The following is a 20,245-nucleotide window of genomic DNA, read 5'->3' on the forward strand; positions in this document are numbered from 1 at the left end:
AAATAAAAACTAGACTAAAATGTTAGGAAGGGACTAGTGGACAAGAGATCCAGTTTTATGCTGGGTTGCATGCTGAAAATAGCAGATATACAATCTCACAACGCGTCGCAGCAACCAAAGTGTAAAATATGTCATTACAAAGACATCAAGGCCTGTCAAAACACATTTTAGTCGACTAAATCAACTGTAGATTTAGTCGACTAAAATCGTATGACATTTAGTCGACTAAAACTAGACTAAACACTAGAACATTCCAGGTGACTAAAATGTGACTAAAACTAAGTGAAAAGAGACTATGACTAAAACTAAAATAGAAATTTGCTGCCAAAAACAACACTGTATGCATGCCTTGATTTTGTTTTATATATAGGCCTATACAGTAGGTTCACTATTAGCTGAAAGTGGTCTTTCTGGTGTTCTGTGACTGTCAGATGTTTTTGCCAAGATGTTGAATGAGGAAGAAGTTCCTTCAGTGGGGCGGCTGTGGCTCAGGAGGTAGAGTAGGACGTCCAATGATCCCTGGGTCGACGGTTTGAATCCCAACTCCTCCTCCTGTCCACATGCGTCAAAGTGTCCTTGGGCAAGACACTGAACTCCACACTGCCTCCAATGAGTTGGTCGGTGGAGCATGGAATAGTCAGTGGACAGTTCATAGAGTTCACCTTCATGAGGTATACTGAGCCACAGTGCAGGATGGATTATTTGAATAACCTTGAAGCAAGAGACCCTGAAGACATTGAACCTGAGTTGTCACATCTGCTTCAAGATTGAGTCAGACGTGAAAGAGATGGAACAGGAGGACAGGGATACTGCAATGCCTCCTCGATCCCGCATGTCTGATTTCGACACTCTCCTCATCTTGTGCTATAGGCATTCCAGGCAAGTACCATCTGGACCTTCAGGTCCTGTTCCATTAAGGAAACTATGAAGGAAACTAGACTACTAGTCTGGGGAGAAAAGAATGGGAAAGGACATGCATCTACTTAAAAAACTAGCTGCACTACCACCAAGACAATCATTCATTCATTGAGAATGTTAAGATGGCATTTTATGGGATTTGGGGGTTTTCGGGCATGAAGGGGATAATTGTCTCCACCAGGCCGAAGGCATGTGGGGAGAGTATGTTTTGCACTCCGTCCGTCCGCGTGTCCGTCCGTGTGTCCGTGTGTCCGTGTGTGTGTCCGTGTGTCCGTGTGTCCGTGAACAGCTAATCTCGGCCACCGTTAACCCGGTCGATGCCATATTTTGCACACACACTCCCTGGATGCCAACCATGAACCTCTGCCCCAAACTTTCCAGAACGGCCTGTTATAGCGCCACCAGGAGGCCGCTTTGTGCAAAACAAGTTTTTGCACAGTACACCTACAGATTTTGTCCAAACATCACGCAAATTGGTACACAGTCTCTCTAGAGCCATTCAACGAAACGGGTCTTTCAGATTTATCAGACTCCATCCTGATTGGTTAAGATTGGCTTCCAAAGTTCACAGGAGTGCTCAGTTTCAAACAAAATGCTGCAAATCATGAACACATCGCGTGATTTCCGTGAAATTGTGCACCCACATTCCCACTAGGCCGAGGACAAAATGCCACATGAACAATTTCAACTCAGCCTCAAGGTGGCGCTATAACTGGCCGAAAAGTGTTTTTACCTCTAACTGCACGGATCTGTGGATAACCTGGTGGAGACCTGTGCCCGGAAGGGCACTTTTTCTAGTTAATAATGCATTAACCATAAATGAAATACAGTGTGCAAATACACATTCATAAACGATGTCAATAACTAATAGTTAGTTAGTTTGTTTGTTTGTTTTGCATTTGTCGCTGGCTTGGGCCTCACTCACAACTAAAGACACACTTGTGTCCTGTGTCTTCTGTGTGTTTATGGCCGCCTCAATGCATTTCCAATGGGAGTCACATGGTTTCATGACACAACCTTGTTGCATGGCTGTCTTCTGCCCTCCCCCCATGAGGCGGCCATGACACACTGTCACACACAGAAGACACAGGATACAAGTGTGTCTTGCGTGTGTCTTAGGTGTGACCGTGTGAGTGAGGCCTTTATAGGCAGAGGTAAACAAAATGACCCAAAATGTGATTTTGGAAATTGGCATTGTTCGGCAAACGGTTTCAGTAGTTTCTGATATCAGGGATCAGAGGGAGACCAGAACAGAGGGCAGGGGGAGAGGGATACTGAAAATAGGGGGAGACTTTTTGAACCATGCAATAACCTCCTAGCCAATGCCTGGTACTGAAACCTAAACACGCTGATCGACGTAACCCTGGCAACTCCAGTCAAGCTGATAATGTGGCACTTTGTTCCGCATTTTATGCTTGTCATCACTAACATAACGATTTGGATAAATACAAGAATCTTTGAATAGAGTTACTCAATTTGATAGGCGACTTATTGCCATAACGTTTGACATGTTATGTTATTGTAGGTTTCATCCCTGACGTGGACCAAATGTTATTACTGAAGCCAGTCTGCAGAAGCTTGAGTATTCTTGGAAAAATACGACCAGCCCGCATATCCAACTCCAACTGCTGTGTAAGTAAAACATGTGTCACACAAAAACATAATATACAATACACGATGTTGAAAACGACCTCAAACCAAGGAGTTAACTCCAAACGTTTTTAGAAATCACACCTGTGTGAACTGAGCGGTGCAACTATACTGTTATTGTTACTTGCGCAAGCAGAGCACGCAAGTACTGTAGTCGGCTGCGAATGGCGGTGGCGTCGCTTGGCCAATCAGGGACCATGTATGTATGTATGTATGTCGGTGGCGTCGCTCGGCCAATCAGGGACCAAGGACATGCAGCGATCGGCTGGGTATGTGATGGTACATTCCACTAGTCAATGAGAAACCAGGTGTTCTCGATGACGTAACTAAAGTCGGTTTCAGAATTGGTATAAGGTCAATAGGAGGGAATGTTTCGGCTGGGTATGGCGGTGTACTCCACCGGGCAATGAGGGACCACTGACCACTGCTGTATTTCAAATCTAGACAGCGGCAGAGAGCTTTAGGACTCAGAGCAGCAGTGGTGAGCGCACCTCACGGCGCGCTCTGCTTGCGCACAAGTTGGCAGCTGGACAGAGTGCATTTCTAGTTGGCATCACTAGCCGCCCAACAGTGCCACCCCAGGTCACAGAGCACTACTGCAGCTGTCCGTGCTGAAATGGACATACATAGGCAAAATGAAAAAAGAACACCCTCCCAGTATGTCAAAAGTTTAATATTCAGTATTGGTAGTAATAGTTCCAGGGCAGGAAGGCAGCATAAACCGGTCTCTTGGTTTTCGTGATTTGCTTATTTTGCAGTTAAGTGTGTGTATGGATGTGGGAAAGAAACTATTCCTGAATAGACTAAACTATATACCGCCTGCCAGGGGTCAGTATAGGTCAAAGAGGTGGTGGCCATGCAGGGGGTGAAGAAGTGGCCCTGCTGAGATAGCAAGGTAGCAATGTCCCCCTGGGCCCCGGGATGGCAGTGCATAGTGGCCCTGCTGAGATAGCAAGGTAGCAATGTCCCCCTGGGCCCCGGGATGGCAGTGCATAGTGGCCCTGCTGAGATAGCGAGGTAGCAATGTCCCCCTGGGCCCCGGGATGGCAGTGCATAGTGGCCCTGCTGAGATAGCAAGGTAGCAATGTCCCCCTGGGCCCCGGGATGGCAGTGCATAGTGGCCCTGCTGAGATAGCGAGGTAGCAATGTCCCCCTGGGCCCCGGGATGGCAGTGCATAGTGGCCCTGCTGAGATAGCAAGGTAGCAATGTCCCCCTGGGCCCCGGGATGGCATTGCATGGGCAGCCGTTTTCTGTTCTGCAGCAGAGCAACCTGTGTACCATATATATATATATATATATATATATATATATATATATAGTTTAGTTTGACATGCATTAGTCTACGGTCCCCCATTTAATAGCATTTCTATCTCTGGGACCCCCAACTTATATTGTAAAATCAATGCTAATTTAACTCTGAGAGTGTACAAATGGAACCAAATGGACCCGTTAGGGTCCATTTAGTTCCATTTGTACACTCTCTGAGTTACAGACCCATAAGGGTCCATTTGGTTCCAAACTATCATTTAGCTGGGTCCCCCCTGGAACTCCCTCAAGTACCCCTGGGGATCCCCGGACCCCACTTTGGGAACCACTGTCCTAAACACTCTGATGAAGTAGAGTCTCTGTTGTGCTCTCTTAATGATTGCAGTGGTTGTTGGCCGACCAGGATAATAAGTCCACTAATACGAGGACAACAGGAACTTCCAGAATAATATCCTTGGATTTGTGGTGTTCAGCGACTGAGCACCTGTGTGTGTGTGTGTGTGTGTGTGTGTGTGTGTGTGTGTGTGTGTGTGTGTGTGTGTGTGTGTGTGTGTGTGTGTGTGTGTGTGTGTGTGTGTGTGTGTGTGTGTGTGTGTGTGTGTGTAGCTGTCATCAAGATTTAAAGCTGCCTTCAGAATTAAAGGTTCATTTATAAATAACTACATAAGTTAAGAAGTTCATAATGTTTTTTGTTTAATGTCAATTTCATGTTTCTATGTGTTTCTACTTTATTTCAATGTATATTGAGGTGAGATTTATGTTGATTGATTGACTAAAGTCACTTTAACCTCTGAGCATTTGAAGCCTGATCTGCTGATTGAGCAAGGGTGGTTTCAATCACTGGTAATTAGCAGAGCAGGGCAGAGCCTGTTCATTCAGAGAGAGAGCTTCAGCGTGCAACAGCTAAAGTGCATTGCTGCTGCCACAGAGTCAATTGTACTGATACTGACAAGATTTCCCCCGTTTATTTCCCCCAAAGTGGATGCGGCCAATGAGGTATATTTGTTACTTTTGTGTTTGTTTATTGTAACCTGTGTTGTTTATCATTATTGTTCTCTTTTATGTTTTTATTCAGTTCTCACGGCATTTAGCAGCCAAATAAATGTCTGTACAACAAAAAGAACGCCTTGTGACGTATCTACCCACGGAGGGGGTTACAGTGTGTGTGTGTGTGTGTCTACATCTTCTCATAGGTGAGCTCATGTCCACAGGTGGTGCATGTTTTCTGGTAAAGGTCTTCCTCTTCATCCAGAAGCTCTTCAGGCCCATAGTCATGTCGGTGTGCGCTGGCGTCTTTGGTCCACATGCTGCTCCGTACTGCCCTGCGGAGCTCTTTGACCTTCTTGCTGAAGCGTCTTTGTTTATTTGCCTCTCTGTTCTCCTCCCTGGTCTCCCTAGCGGCCTCCAGAGCCTCTTCTGAGCCCCACACCTCCATGCACCTCCTCTCTGCCTGCAGTTTGAGGTACAGCTTCATGTCTCCCCAACGGGGGTTGTGAGGGTTCTTCCTCACCGTAAATCTGAGTGGAGGTTCTCTCTTGTCCAGGTCACAGTCTTTGAGCAAGTACAGCTGCTTGGCTTCCGTGCGGGAGATGAGCTTGTGTTTCTCGTCGCTGTCTCTGCAGCCGTCGCACACAGACAGGTCAAAAGTATTGCTGAGGTGGGAATCCATGAAACGCTTGTTACAGTCGTCACATATCAAGTAGTCCGGTTCCATCACTGGAGCTGGCTGGTGCACCACAGTCGTGACCCTGTGCTCCTCTTCTCCATTCTCCTCTTCGTCAATGAAGAATCCAGCACCGGAGTCAATGATCCTGGACACTTTTGCAGAGGTCGCGCCCTCCACTGCGGCCACAGATCGGCTCGCTAGTCGGGCTTGACGAAGCATCAGCGCCCGCTGCCTGTTACGCTCGATCTTCGCCCGTACTGCGGCAGAGAGCTCAGTGGGGCCGGAGGTACCAATTTTGGAAGCATCTGAGTCAGGGTCAGATGCATCCAGCACCTCCGTTGATTCTGCCGAATCCATCTTTGATCCTTGGAATGACATTGACTATATGTTAAATCGATGTTTTATATATTGTGCGTTCATTTGTTTCTTTTTTCACTTCACGTTGTGGTTGTTACACCGTTGCAAGGACAAGTATGACAGCTCGCCTCCGGACTTTGACACCAGACCTTTTTGAAGTTGCTTGATACAATATTTAGGTATTTGATATTAATTTGATCATACGCTATTATAAGGAACGGGAAGTCCTTCATTTTTCAGTTACCGGTATAGCTATTAATTTCGCACATGGACTTGCAGGTCTCCTTGATGCACGATTACAGAAAACATTAACTTGATGTATAGATTGAGGCATCAATTACCCACAGGGTGAGTTAACGGAGAAGGTGTTTGGTCAATGTGCATCGCACGTGGATATCGGACTCCTCATGTGGCCAGTCTATATGATGTCAGTCATCTATGACGTATTATGACTCCAAATTTGGGGAAGGTTTCAGCCTGATCTGAGCTCTGTTGCTTCGATATCCCAGTGGTTATAGTAGGAGGCAAACGGAAAAGAGGGCTCTGGTGTTTTCCAGTGCTGATGATGTTAGAAAGGCGTTTGCAGCAGATGGTTTAATTTGTAATGAAAGCTGTTAAAGCATGTGTGGGAAGATATTAGGCCCTCGATAATGATAATATCACAATATTTGATATATTGCGATATTCAATATATTGCAAGAGACTTCAATATATATGATATATCACGATATTTAAAAAAAATAACAAAAGGCAAAAAAACGGAATTATGTATTTAATAATAAAATAATGATGATTAATGGTTAATGATTTTAACTATTTTCGAGTGATTTATTGGGTCTTTTTTCCACCTCTCATAGCAAACGTCTTCTAGCCTACAACTGTAATACAAATAAAGTCAATTTATGTCAATAAACAGTCTAGAAAACAAAGCTAAGTGACAACTGTGTAAGTCAACGCACATGAGCTGCAACTTGCCACGGCCCTCATGAAGTCACCTTTCGCGCAATGCGGCCCTTGCCCCAAAATGAGTTTGACACCCCTGGCCTAAAGGGCCACCCGGAGGAAGATCCCCATGGTGGGAAAACCAAAAGAAAGACAGCCAAATCAGAACCAGCAGAGGCCTCAGAGGAAGAGTGTGCCGCACAACAACCAAAGGTGTCTAGGCTGATAGGCTGCATAGCGGCTATGCAGCCTATCAGAGTTATAGCTTCATTAGAGACTAATAGATTTCACCTGTATTTGGGAGTGGTGAACCCTTATCTACACCACCAGGCTGCTGGTGTGTGTGTCACTAAACTTTAACTGTGCTTCTTTAAAGCCATGGGACATTTTTGGGGATCAGGGTTTGTAGTTTTATTGTTATCGTTTGCTGGAATTCATATAGGCTAATGTTTGCTTTTATATGTAAAAAATATCTCTCTTTTAGGTGTCTCATTCTCATTAGTATTTTGACCAGATATGCTGAACCTGCAAAAGGACAAAAATTCAAAGTTGTAATGAGACTTGCTCGGGGTAAGGATCCAATCCATAATATTTACCGAGTAGTAATGTCAGTTCTGATTAATAATGAGATGAGTTTGACGGCAATGAGTAAGTAGGCTTGCAGGCAAATGGAAATTAATTCAAGCCCTTGTTAAACGGAATACTCTAAAACGTAATGAATACATGTATTTTTTTAGATTTATTTTGTGGCTTTTATTCTTTATAATTATTTATAGGACAGTAGACTGACAGGAAATGTGGAGTTCAAGTAATATTGGTTTAATCATGCTTTTCTCTCTGCTAGATGAGTCCTATGAGTCCTTTTATGATGATCGGTACCCTGTATCAACAGACCTGCCTCAACCTTTATATTTTGAAGTGAAGCTAAACTTGCTAAAGTCTGACAATCCCAAATTGGAGCTGAAGTTAGGGAACGTCTGGGCAACACTTGGTAATGATGGAACATCCCTGCCCAGATGGGACCTCATCATTGGGGGGTAATATACTGTGTATACATGTGTGTACACAGTTATCTTTTTCTTCTTCTTTTTTTACCTGCAGAGCTTCCAGGTTCTCATTCATACTAGTTAGGCAGCACAGCTGACTGAGCTGAGCTATTGTAGTCTGTCAGTGTTTCTCACTGTCTGACATTGCCTTGTCCACCAGAGGGTGCTGGAAATGCCAAAACAAACTATGTTCGTAGTTTAGTTGCAGCAATTTGGTTAAACTCTGCACACCTCTAGGTTGTCTTGTTTTGGGTAGGCTAATGCTTCTGTAGTTCTACACTACTGATATAAACCAATTTCCAAAGGGGGGTGGGGATTGGAATTCCACACCTAAAGTTCATTTTTTTTACCTAAAAAAAAATGTAATTTTTAAAGGAGAACACACTATAACTGTTATTTCCTCTGTCAGCTGTCCCAACCCTGCAATATCCATACCATGTAGTGTTCCACCCTGTCTGGGTTGATGCTAGAGTACAGAATCCAAGTCACTTCAAGCGCTTCAGTGCAGTCTTTTCCACAGAGGAAGATAATATCACAGGACAGGTAACGTCATTGAACAGTAGAAATGCATTATAGAGTTCAGATGATCCATTGTTAAACTCTTTGATCCATAAGTTACATGTATTGTACATACATGATCCATGTATATTTGTGGAGGCAATACTTTACATTGCATGCTTAAAATGCTTTCCCATACGTTTTTGGAATATGACCATAATGTAAAGTTATTTACATATATTGTTCCCAGCCTTATTGACTTAATAACTTAAATCAGTGTAAGGGAGCAGATGTACACTATGCATTTAGTCAAAAGCCCAAATCTTTGTTCAGCCTCTACCAAGTCTGTTCTGTTCCAAATCTTGTAGATATATTATGTCCACTGTGATGTGGTGATCTGTGATGTGGAGAATCCAGGGGGCGGACCATGTGACATACAGTGCACATGACATACAGTGCTCTACCGAAAATAAAAGGTTTGGACTGAGTCAATCTGAAATGGTAATTGCATTCATCAAACCTGGCCTAGCCTGGTCCGGAGCAGGCTAAATCCACAGCATTAGTTTCCATGGTAGCTAGTGTGGCATTGCTTTTATGAAACTAAATCAAGCCTCAACATATCCAGGTTAACTGGCAAACTTAATCTGGCAAGATTAACCAGTTTTCATGAAACCGGTTAATCACTGATCCAGGATATATTAAACCAGGATATCTGTTAAATCCCGGTTTAATCTCTAATCCAAGTTTCGTGAAACGGGCCCCAGGTCTAAATGGGTTAATCGCAATCTGTTTATTCACCAGGCACAATATATGACGTGACAAATTGAGTGACATGACAAAAATGCAAGGTTTCATAGTTAACTGCGACCTTTGGTCGCAACAAGTATACATACAGCTATGATCTTTGAGAACCTCCTCAGCTTTTCATCTCTTTCCAATGTTATTCTCCAAAGTATGCTCCAGAGTGAAAGTACACAGAGCTCAGCTGGGTTCGAACTCACAACCTCTGGCTCACATAAACATTGCCTTAACACTGGGAGTCACTGAGCTCTCTGAGATTGCTCATAGTTTGACTTCTGTTTTAGGTTGTTCTTCTGGTTGTCACTTTAAATGGGGCCTTGGGATCATATATACAGAGCATCTTAACAGTGTTTGCAGTTCCATTACGTTTTAGTGCCTTGTTATCATTAGCCGGGGAGCCACAGGCCCAAAAGCTCAACGCTTAAGGATTAACCTGTGATGTCATGCTGTACTTTTCATTTGTGTTTTCTCTATTCACTTGGTCATTAAGGTCCACAGAATGAGAGGCCTGCTCTGACGAAAACATTGCGAAGAAAAGATATGGCCATTTTTGTATACCACACCATAGACAACCAATATAAGGCAAAATTCCCAAAGTTCATCATGCTTTAAGTAGCATGTGACAATTGCGACATGTCAAACTAGGGGGTTTTCATGATTCTGAATTCATGTCAAGCATTTGTTTTGCACGAAAAACACTCCTTGGCCTAAAAACGGTTTCTGAGTTATTTAACTTAAACGCCCAATGCATTCTCAATGGCAATAGCACAAACTTTGGCATGCTAGTCCTACATACTTACACCTAGAAACCCCATTCAAACCTATTTAGGTTCATCTATTTAGGTTCATGGTGAAAATGTTTGCCTTTAAAATGAATCTTTGAAATGTTTCATAGTTTTAGAAATATTGTGCTTTCAAATTTGAGAGACTTATAATGGGGGTCAATGGCAGATTTTGGCACATCAAGAAAATCACTTAGACCTAGAAACTCTGTTCACACGTTTTATCACTACTATAGTACTATAGTTCATGGTTTCGGAAGACATACAGTATGTCGTTTTTCATGATTTTGGAAGCTTTGAAGCTTTTCCGCCTTATAATTAAACAACACCAGAGAAGTAAGAGCCTTCTATCTTGTTCTGTGTCAAATGTTAGCAAAACCCTATCCACTGCACTCAGTCCCCCATACAAGCAAAGCCTAGCTGTGTGTACAGAAGACCCATTGCACAAAGGGATATTTTGATTTCATTTATTGTATAGATGACATGCACTTTTTTTTTTTTCAAATCCTCAAAAATGATGAAAAACGGTGTGCTATAGTATGCCGTCTGAGATGGGCTATAGACCATGGTCATAAATGATGAAAAACGAGGATTTGAAAAAAGACGAAAATCACTCCCATAGTCCATTGTCTCGAGTGATTTTCGTCTTTTTTTCAAATCCTCAAAAATGATGAGAAACGGCATGCTATAGTATGCCGTCTGAGATGGGCATGGTCATAAATGATGAAAAGCATGACGAAAAAGCGGGACGAAAATCCTCAAAAATGATGAAAAACGGTGTGCTATAGTATGCCGTCTGAGATGGGCTATAGCCCATGGTAAAAAATGATGAAAAACAAGGATTTGAAAAAAAAAAGACGAACATCACTCCGAGACCATGGGCTATGGTCCATTGCCTCGAGTGATTTTCATCTTTCTTTTCAAATGCTCAAAAATGATGAAAAACGGTGTGCTATACTCTAGTCTAGTGTAACGTTTAGCACCCTGAGCTGGAGACGAACCCCGATCTCCAACTCAGTAGACCAGGCAAGCAACAAGCCAAGAGAGCTATAGCTCCCTTGGACGATCACGTTACGGCCGGGTCTTTCGCAGGGTCGTCACACTAGCATTGAGCACCACGTACCTCATCTCGGCGGCAGCGATTTCCAACCTGGCTGAGAAGTTTCCAGATGGAGAAGGGAAGATCAGGAGATGGGGGCAGGAGGAGCGGAAGTTCGGCTTCTTCAACCACCAAAGCTGCACCCGCATAGCCCTATATGGGTCATGGGAGGCAACCAGGGCCGGGCCAAAGATGTCTGCTGGGTCGGTGGCCGCGACAGAGCAGCAGCAGCAACCAGCCGCAGCACGAGTGCTACAGCAACCAGCAGCACCAGTGCTACAGCAACCAGCAACACCAGCACCGCGACAGAGCAGCAGCAGCAACCAGCAAGACCAGCACCGCGACAGAGCAGCAGCAGCAGCAACCAGCAGCACCAGCACCACGACAGAGCAGCAGCAGCAACCAGCAGCACCAGCACCGCGACAGAGCAGCAGCAGCAGCAACCAGCAGCAGCACCAGCACCGCGACAGAGCAGCAGCAGCCAGCAGCACCAGCAGCACCTCGACAGAGCAGCAACCAGCAACACCAGCACCGCGACAGAGCAGCAGCAGCAGCAACCAGCAGCACCAGCACCTCGACAGAGCAGCAGCAGCAACCAGCAGCATCGGCACCGCGACAGAGCAGCAGCAGCAGCAACCAGCAGCACCAGCACCTCGACAGAGCAGCAGCAGCAACCAGCAGCACCAGCACCTCGACAGAGCAGCAGCAGCAACCAGCAGCATCAGCACCGCGACAGAGCAGCAGCAGCAACCAGCAGCACCAGCACCGCGACAGAGCAGCAGCAGCAACCAGCAGCACCAGCACCGCGACAGAGCAGCAGCAGCAGCAACCAGCAGCAGCATCAGCACCGCGACAGAGCAGCAGCAGCAACCAGCAGCATCAGCACCTCGACAGAGCAGCAGCAGCAACCAGCAACACCAGCACTGCGACAGAGCAGCAGCAGCAGCAACCAGCAGCACCAGCACCTCGACAGAGCAGCAGCAGCAACCAGCAGCATCAGCACCTCGACAGAGCAGCAGCAGCAGCAGCAACCAGCAGCATCAGCACCTCGACAGAGCAGCAGCAGCAGCAGCAACCAGCAACACCAGCACCGCGACAGAGCAGCAGCAGCCAGCAGCACCAGGCTATACAGTACTACAGCCGCAGCTTTAAACGTAAGCATGGCACAGACATGTGTATTTTTGCACTTAAAGAAATTTTAGATAAATATAATGGACACAATTCCACTATGTTTATGTGTTTTATTGATGCATCGAGAGCTTTTGATCGCGTTAATCATGAGAAACTTTTTTTTTTTAATGCAGGCTGTAGACTACTATAGACTACTTCATGACATTATTATACATTTATTTTATTTATAGTTTTAGCAGGCTTGGTCCTACAAATTATTGTGCTTACATTGAGCACACTTGTGCTTACTTGCTTACATGGCAGTCTGTAGTATATTTCTCATAAAATGTCCTTCCTTCTACCTGCAGTAATAAGATTCTCATTTGACCTTTAATGCACCCTTAAAGATGAGGTTTTTCTGTTTTGTATGTGTCTATGGAGTTAACATTACTCAGTACTTACGCAGTACTTATTGGCTAGCACAGTCCCCCATGGTGCTAAGGTGAAAACAAAAGGTATACTTTTATCATGTACTGGTGGGTGCTGGGTGAGGCCACATAAAAACATAATAGGCCTATTAAACACTTTCTAAAATATTAATTGCAACATGTATTGACCCCAACACATTAGCGGTGTTTATAATATCATCTATATACTGTTTATATATATATATATATATATATATATATATATATATATATATATATATATATACTTTTTCATTCCACAATCTAATAATGTTACTATGCGGCACCGTGCAACCTGTGCAAAGTGCCACTAGATGGTGCTACTGTGCTACTAATACTATTCAATTGTGTACTTTTGTGGAATTTTACCCTTAATTATTGCTTTAGACTGAAGTGTGATAGGCTATTTTTGTCTGGCATTATTGGGGAGAGAGTAGGTTTTGCACTCCGAGTCGTCCGACACTTTTTTTTCTCCAAAGGGGGCATTTTCAAGTGATGCTTGAAAAAGTCTAAAAGTAGGGTACAATTATGCAGCAGCACCAACAACAAACAAAGAAATACAAATATGTTGAGCATTATAATGTCTTCTGCATGCATATATTACCTTATATTTCTATTAACTATTCAAATAATTAGAACATATTTGAATTTATAGATTTAACATTTGTATAAAACATTACAATATTGGTAGGGTATAGGGTACTACTGGGTAGTACTGGAGGGGGACAAAATCCAATCTGGGGGGGGGCAATAGCCCCCAATGCCCCCCTGTAGAGATGACTGTGTGTGTGTGTGTGTGTGTGTGTGTGTGTGTGTGTGTGTGTGTGTGTGTGTGTGTGTGTGTGTGTGTGTGTGTGTGTGTGTGTGTGTGTGTGTGTGTGTGTGTGTGTGTGACTGTGTGTGTGTGACTGTGTGTGTGTGTGTCCGTCCGTCCGTGTAGGCCTACAGCTAATCTCCGGACACCGTTGGCCCGATCCATGCCAAACTGTGCACACACTCCCTGGATGCCAAGTTGCCAACGACCTCTGCCCCAAATATTCCTCAACGGCCTTTTATAGCGCCACCATTTGGTAAAACACATTTCTATAGATTACTCATACACATTTTATCCATACAACAAACATCACACAATTCGGTATACATTATCTCCATAATCATGTGATCAATTCAACACGGTTCTGCATATTCCATCCTGATTGGCTATATGGCTTCCAAAGCTCACATGATTGGTCCGTTTCGAACAAAATGCCACAAATCACAAACACAGTGTGCAATTTCCGTGAAATTAATAAATTATACACGCACATTTCCACTAGAGGATGACATTCCACTTGTGTTTTTCCAAAACAGCCTCACGGTGGCGCTATAACAGGCCAATTCCTGTTTTTACCTATAACTGCATCGATCTGTGTACAACTTTGTATGCGCACTCCCTATAGAGAAAACTTTCCATGGCCACCATGAGGCCGATTTCTGCAAAACACATTGTTGGATTTAATCAAAATCTCAAGCAAATCGGTACGCATGATCTATGACGATGATCAAGACGACTCACGAGTCTGTTGGATTTCCCAGATTCTACACTGATTGGCTAAGATTGCCTTCCAAAGTTTTCAGAAGTGACTATACAAAATGCTGCAAATCATAAACGCACATGGCAGCAGTGAAACTGTGCAGTCACATCTTTACATCTGCATAAAACCTTGTCTGCCAAACATCACACACACTCCTATCCTCCTGGTGGAGACCTGTGCCCAGAAGGACACTTTTTCTAGTTTGCTACTGCTTTAGTTTTTTTCTTCGTATTAACAGGGAGTGCATGTATAGCATCAGAACTGAATACTTAAGCCTTTTCTTTTTTAAATCCACTATACTGTAAATCCAATATTTCTATCAAATGCTCTTTTTTCTGTATTTCCTAAATGGGCATGAATTGCATGCAAATGGCAAATATATTTTTGGTTGGCCTTTTTTTTCTTTGTTTTTATATTACCATGCATGCTTAACAACTTGAATGCAATTATTATTGTAAAATATCAAATAGTTGAAGGTTTTGCATTAGCCCAGCACCTATACTGAATAATATATAGCAGAGTAGAAAACTGCATATATAGAATAACCTTCAACAATGACAATTGCAAATTATTTAAAAATAAATAGATGTTTACACATGCCTCATTATTGAAAAATATTGAAAACGATGCTTTTATTTGACTACAATGCTTTTATTTTGGAAAGACAGAAATAAATTATTTCGGATTCAAAACGATACACCTAACGTTACGTTTTTCTAAGTTTTACTGTCACTAACTGTGAGCTATTTCTCAAGGGAAATTAAAGTTGACGAAACATTATTGTAATAAGTAATGTTGAATTGTTTTGTAACTGCAGCTGAATGCCTCATTTTTAATATTGCCAACTTTTATAATATCCATATATGTTAAGAGTTCTGTGATATTTCTGCACAATACATTTGACAAAGACAAACAAATAACCGTGCACTCGAGTTAATTTATTTTAACGAAATAATTATTAATTGAGTCAAGAAATGTCATGAAATATTGATCGGTTAGATTAAGAACAAAAAAAAAGCTTTATTGACAACTGAAACAACCTTTGTAGGAAAGACATAAGTGCATGAATAAAGATTTGGGCAACCGTATACATGTGATTTGTCAGTTAACTTCATGTGTTTGGATATGGCATTTATTATCCACAGATATAAGATGTAATCATAATACAAAAATAAACACCATTGTCACATCATGATGTGCTTAGCAGTCAATAAAATCATAGGCTAGCATAGAAAAAGGGCCAGTATGGGGTTCCTTTTATAACATTCCTCCTCATAAGAAAAGATTAATTTGCCTTTCAAAACTTTGCTGGAACTGATTCCACCTTTGAGTTTGATTAAGAGAAACTTGGGGAAAAAAGAGAATGCAAACACCGGTATAGGCCAGTTCTTTCATCGGGTGCACGGCAGCACGGTTCTGAATTGAATACAGCAACAAAACAAAAAAACAAACACCAGCAGCACTCTCTTAATTATTTTTAAGGACCTCTTATTTATTTCATGATCCAGCAATTGGGTCATGAAAAAACACAAAAAAAAACATGAGAGAGCCTAAAAAGGATTGAAGTGAAAGTGAACACATGTTTTTTTTTGTGTTTGTTTACTGGATTTTAAGAGAACCCCATCAGTAGGCTATATGATTTGATAACCCTGACTTATTCTTCTTTCACTGCATGGGCCCACAGCTTTGTCACATCACGCAAGGCTTTACGTCCTGATATTGGTGATGGTGATGGAGTTGATAGTAAGATCCCCCTGCAGTGCTGGGATGCATAGAGGAGATTCCATTCAGATTGAACACAAAATCCTTCCTGTCACACATAGGCGCCGAGTGGTTTGAATATCGTGATAGTCCCACTGTGAAATAAGTGAGAGAAAATTAGGTCATGTAAAACATGGATTTCAAATGGAAATAATCTTTCGTTGTGATGTTGTTAAATTCCTTGGTAAGCCTTAATTTGTCAGTATAGGCCTATATAGGCCTACTCATTATTCTAGTGGCTATAGATTATTTATAGTGGGAGAATTATGATTGTTGCAGCAAGAAACATCAACAGTTTTTTTCCCCCATTTGTAATGTTTAAATTATGTCTGAAAGTGCAAACTCTCCCAATTAATTATACTAAACAATATTTGGAATTAACTTGTTTATAATTGTGTCAATGTTTTTCAGTGGAAGCTTCTCTCAACAGAGCTTGTAAAGCAAACTTGAGTATAGGCATATTAAAATCTCCATAATTATGTCCAATTTTGGATGTCAAAATAGCGGAATACATGCTTTTTTGACTAGGATATTTGTGACACAAAAATAGTCAAATTAACTTTGTTTCATACAGCTGGATCGAGTATAGCATTCAATGTGCATGTTTATTTCTTACAGCAGTTGTTCTATAAACATTTCAAAAATAGACCCACTTACTTTATAAAGATAATAATAATCCAGAATCGCTCAAATTGAAAATCTATTTTATGCAGATGTGTAGGCCTAATATATTTCTCCCCAATAATGTGTGTTATATAGCCTAATATAACAAAAATATTGCCTGATTATTATATCAAATTTGGAATCAATTGAAATTTGAAAAGGAAACTGGCCAATAGCATGCGGGTCACTTTCATGTTGATGTGGCAATTGCTATTTTTTATGAACTACAAATCCAACAACTATTTCTTATCATTCAATAATTTGTTGTATGGAGAGCAACTGTATGTATACATGATTGATAAAATACATCAAAAAGATTTGCTATATAGGCCTACCTGAAATGTCTGAAGAGTCTCGACCGTTATGATGAATATAGCTTTGTTCTAGAGAGTAAGGTGCCATTCCCGAGTGCAATGTAGAGGACGTGGGGGAGTTTGACTCCAGAGATTGTTTGATGTACGAGGGCACACCAGATGAAGACCAGTGTGAAGTGGCAGCATTAGCATAAGGCGACTGACAGTCCAAGGCGCCCATCATCACTGGGGACGACTGCAAGGGGCTTCCGCTGCTGTTCGGGCTGCAGTAGTCTGCATTGGAGCCCACCTGGCAAGCGGTCATATACCCGGAGTTTGGTGACATGTGCGGGGCATGATGATGTCCCCCTCCCCCTAATCCGTCGAAGCCCCCTGGCACAGTGTTGCCCATTAAGTCGAGGTTGTAGCCATTGGCGTGGCATGCCAGTGAGGCGTTTGACTGGAAATCAAAGTTTTGGGGCAACATAGAGGCGCCGAATCCGATGCCGTTCATCATTCGATACATGGGTTTCATAGCCTGGCATTTCCGCCGAAACCCCCGAGGTCTGCGACGGAAGGAGCCCTCCTCGAACATGAACTCGCTGCCCGGGTCGATGGTCCAGTAGTGGCCCTTGCCGGGTCTGCCGAGGCCCTTGGGCAGCTTGATGAAGCACTCGTTCAGGGACAGGTTGTGTCTGACGGAGTTCTTCCAGCCGATGTACGCGCCCCGAAAGAAGGGGAAGCGGGCCTGCAGAAACTGGTAGATCTCGGCGAGAGTGAGCCTCTTGGTCGGGGAGCTTTGGATCGCCATCACGATGAGGGCGATGTATGAATACGGGGGCTTTTCGGGTCTCCGCAGGCCAGAGTTCCCCTTCTTCCCCTTCGCGGACTCACTCGAGCCGTTCGTCTCCATCACCCGCTGCTGCTGCTGAGCCGCGGCCGGAGGATTAGCTGCAGGGTCCAGATGTTGCTGCTGCGAGCGCTCAGTCGTCGTCATGATGACCGCCCCGTTTGTTTTAACATTTAATCACTGCGAGATTTAAAACAAAAAATATTCCGCCTATTAGGCTATATACCTTCCACAAACTCATTCGAAAAAGGGTCCCTATAATGCGATAATTGGAGCGACCGCCGGTTCAAGAACAACAGCTGTGTGTCAGCATGCCATGCGCACTGCTCCCCTGCAGTCCCTCTTTCTGTCCATAGCTGGAAATAATCCTAGGAGTGGGAAGAAAAGCTCCTCAACTTTGCTCGAGCCGCGATCCAACTTGGCCAAACAAAACTCGACCACCTATCAATTCTTAAATCTCTCTGCCCCCTAGATCCCTTCGAATCTCTCCAAGAAATCTTCAGGAACTGCAGAAAATATTCCCTCCCCATCTGGCCAAACTCCAGGCATCATTCTGGCTTCGAAGTCGGCCACAGGGTGAAAAGAGTGTATAACACAAAATCTCCTCCCACCATCACTCACTTGGAGTCACTTCCCCAAATCACCTCCGTCTCATTTCATCTAATATTTGGCATGTCTGTATAAAAATCATGGTAAGCAAACGCATGCTTTTCAGAGTGACCATTTGACAATGATAGCAATAAGTTATAACATAACATAACGGTCTAGTTGCGCTGTTCAGGGTGAGCATGTTTTTTTTTTGTTTTTTTTCCATCAGGTCCTGCCAACATACCACACACAGCGCACAAGTGTCAGCTTACCGCCTATATAGCGCCTGGATAGTAGCCTATCCCTGGAGAAATTAATTTATTAAATAACCTATATTTAGCTTAAGACACAACCGTGCTGTTTTTCATGTTTCCCAACATGCATTGATGTTTATTTTGTGAAAGCTTCCATAAGCCATTTTTGGATAAATTAGTTTGGATAGTTTATATATATGGCCCACCACAGTATGAATACTTCATCATAATTTAAGGAATTGCTCAAATGCCATGCTCAGTGATATTTTAGGTAAAATAAATAAATATTAATAATAAACATTGCACATTGGTTTATCACGGTAAACGCTTTGGCCTTTTGAACCATTGCATGCAGGTCACAATCTATATCTAGAATGTATTAGAAAATAAATAAACAACAATGGAAAAATACAATCATTTTCATTTTTCAACAAGGGGTAAATAAATCCCCAACTAATTTTTCCGTTTGCGTGCGTGCGCAACACAAGCAGCTGCATGCATGGGGTCATACTTTATACTTTGACATCGCTTGCGGGATTGAATTGAACTACAGTGACATCATGTACTATTTCTTATTTTCCTGCGCATGTGTGGTGAAAGAGGCGACAGCTATTTGTAGAACCAGACACAAAATATAAATATTGGATATACCCGTATCCGGTAACAGTGCAGCTTCACGGACGCAGACAAATAAATAATGGGGAGTGAATTTCTCCATATAATCGGTGAGTCCAATTTGACAGAACAGCCATGCACCAACCAACCAAACCAACCAACATACCATTTTATAAAAGACAACATTAAACAGGCCATGTCTATATAATATTATACACACAGCAGCACAATGCTGCATGAGTGTTAATTTAACTCTGAGTGTAAATAAATGATACCCTTATATGCCTATACCTGTAAATTAAAATTCATCCCGTGATTATATTATACGCCTAATAGTATAACGCCTATGCATATCGTATTTGTATGGGCTTCTAGGGCACCGATTAGACCATAGTTAGATGATGATTAGGCCCAATATATGGCCTAATCATCATTTTCTTGTTGCTGCTGCGCTGTTGGCACCCCATCAGTCCTGGAAGTGTATAGGCCTATACTTGTCTTGTGGAAGTGTATACTTATAGCCTATATACTTGCATCATGCAGCAGGCGTTATTGCGCACTGCATGTGAATGGTCACTTCCACATTCATACTGTATTTGCCTTTCTATACTGAGGCCTGTATGCTTGAGATAATGACACATTAATTAACGTCATGTTATCTTAATCAATGTTGGAGTTCAACTACTCGCCCCTCCCGTTTGTATTTCCGAGAGCTGGCGAAAACTTCTGGGAACTCAGATTAATGATTAGCTAATATTATTAATTATTATTATTATTAAAATGAATAAATGATAGCTCTATTCCGATTGCAATCTTTGTGCATGGGCTCTCCCACCATCAGTTTAGTAAACAGAAAATGCATTTCCAGGACCGCATATACCAATTTGATCTAAATCAGGACAGGAGAGAGAAAACTCATATAGGATAAATGATAAACGGATGCAAATTGGTATAGGCCTATATACTATAGGAAGTGATTAAACAAACAAACAAAACATTAGCAGCAGTCACAATTGCAACTGTTTTACAAGAGCTGGTGTGGAT

General features: G+C 42.7%; 2 protein-coding genes across 2 annotated transcripts; both read right to left on the bottom strand.

The window, feature by feature from the left end:
- Window positions 1-5,012: 5,012 nt before the first annotated feature.
- On the bottom strand, window positions 5,013-5,858 carry LOC310871250 (DNA repair protein complementing XP-A cells homolog; the record flags this gene model as incomplete). The annotated part of the gene is made up of 1 exon (XM_083782739.1): window positions 5,013-5,858. The coding sequence occupies one exon, from the start codon at window positions 5,856-5,858 to the stop codon at window positions 5,013-5,015; it is 846 nt and encodes a 281-aa protein (XP_083638865.1).
- Window positions 5,859-15,883: 10,025 nt separating this feature from the next.
- foxf2a (forkhead box F2a) lies at window positions 15,884-18,265 on the bottom strand (the record flags this gene model as incomplete). The annotated part of the gene is made up of 2 exons (XM_083782740.1): window positions 16,937-18,265; window positions 15,884-15,939 (listed from the first exon to the last, which is right to left on the bottom strand). The coding sequence occupies exons 1-2, from the start codon at window positions 17,889-17,891 to the stop codon at window positions 15,884-15,886; spliced, it is 1,011 nt and encodes a 336-aa protein (XP_083638866.1). The 5' UTR covers window positions 17,892-18,265.
- Between the last annotated feature and the right edge of the window lie 1,980 nt (window positions 18,266-20,245).

This window comes from Protomyctophum parallelum, assembly GCF_964188405.1.
Source record: "Protomyctophum parallelum genome assembly, chromosome: 14".
NCBI classification, from domain to species: Eukaryota; Metazoa; Chordata; class Actinopteri; order Myctophiformes; family Myctophidae; genus Protomyctophum; species Protomyctophum parallelum.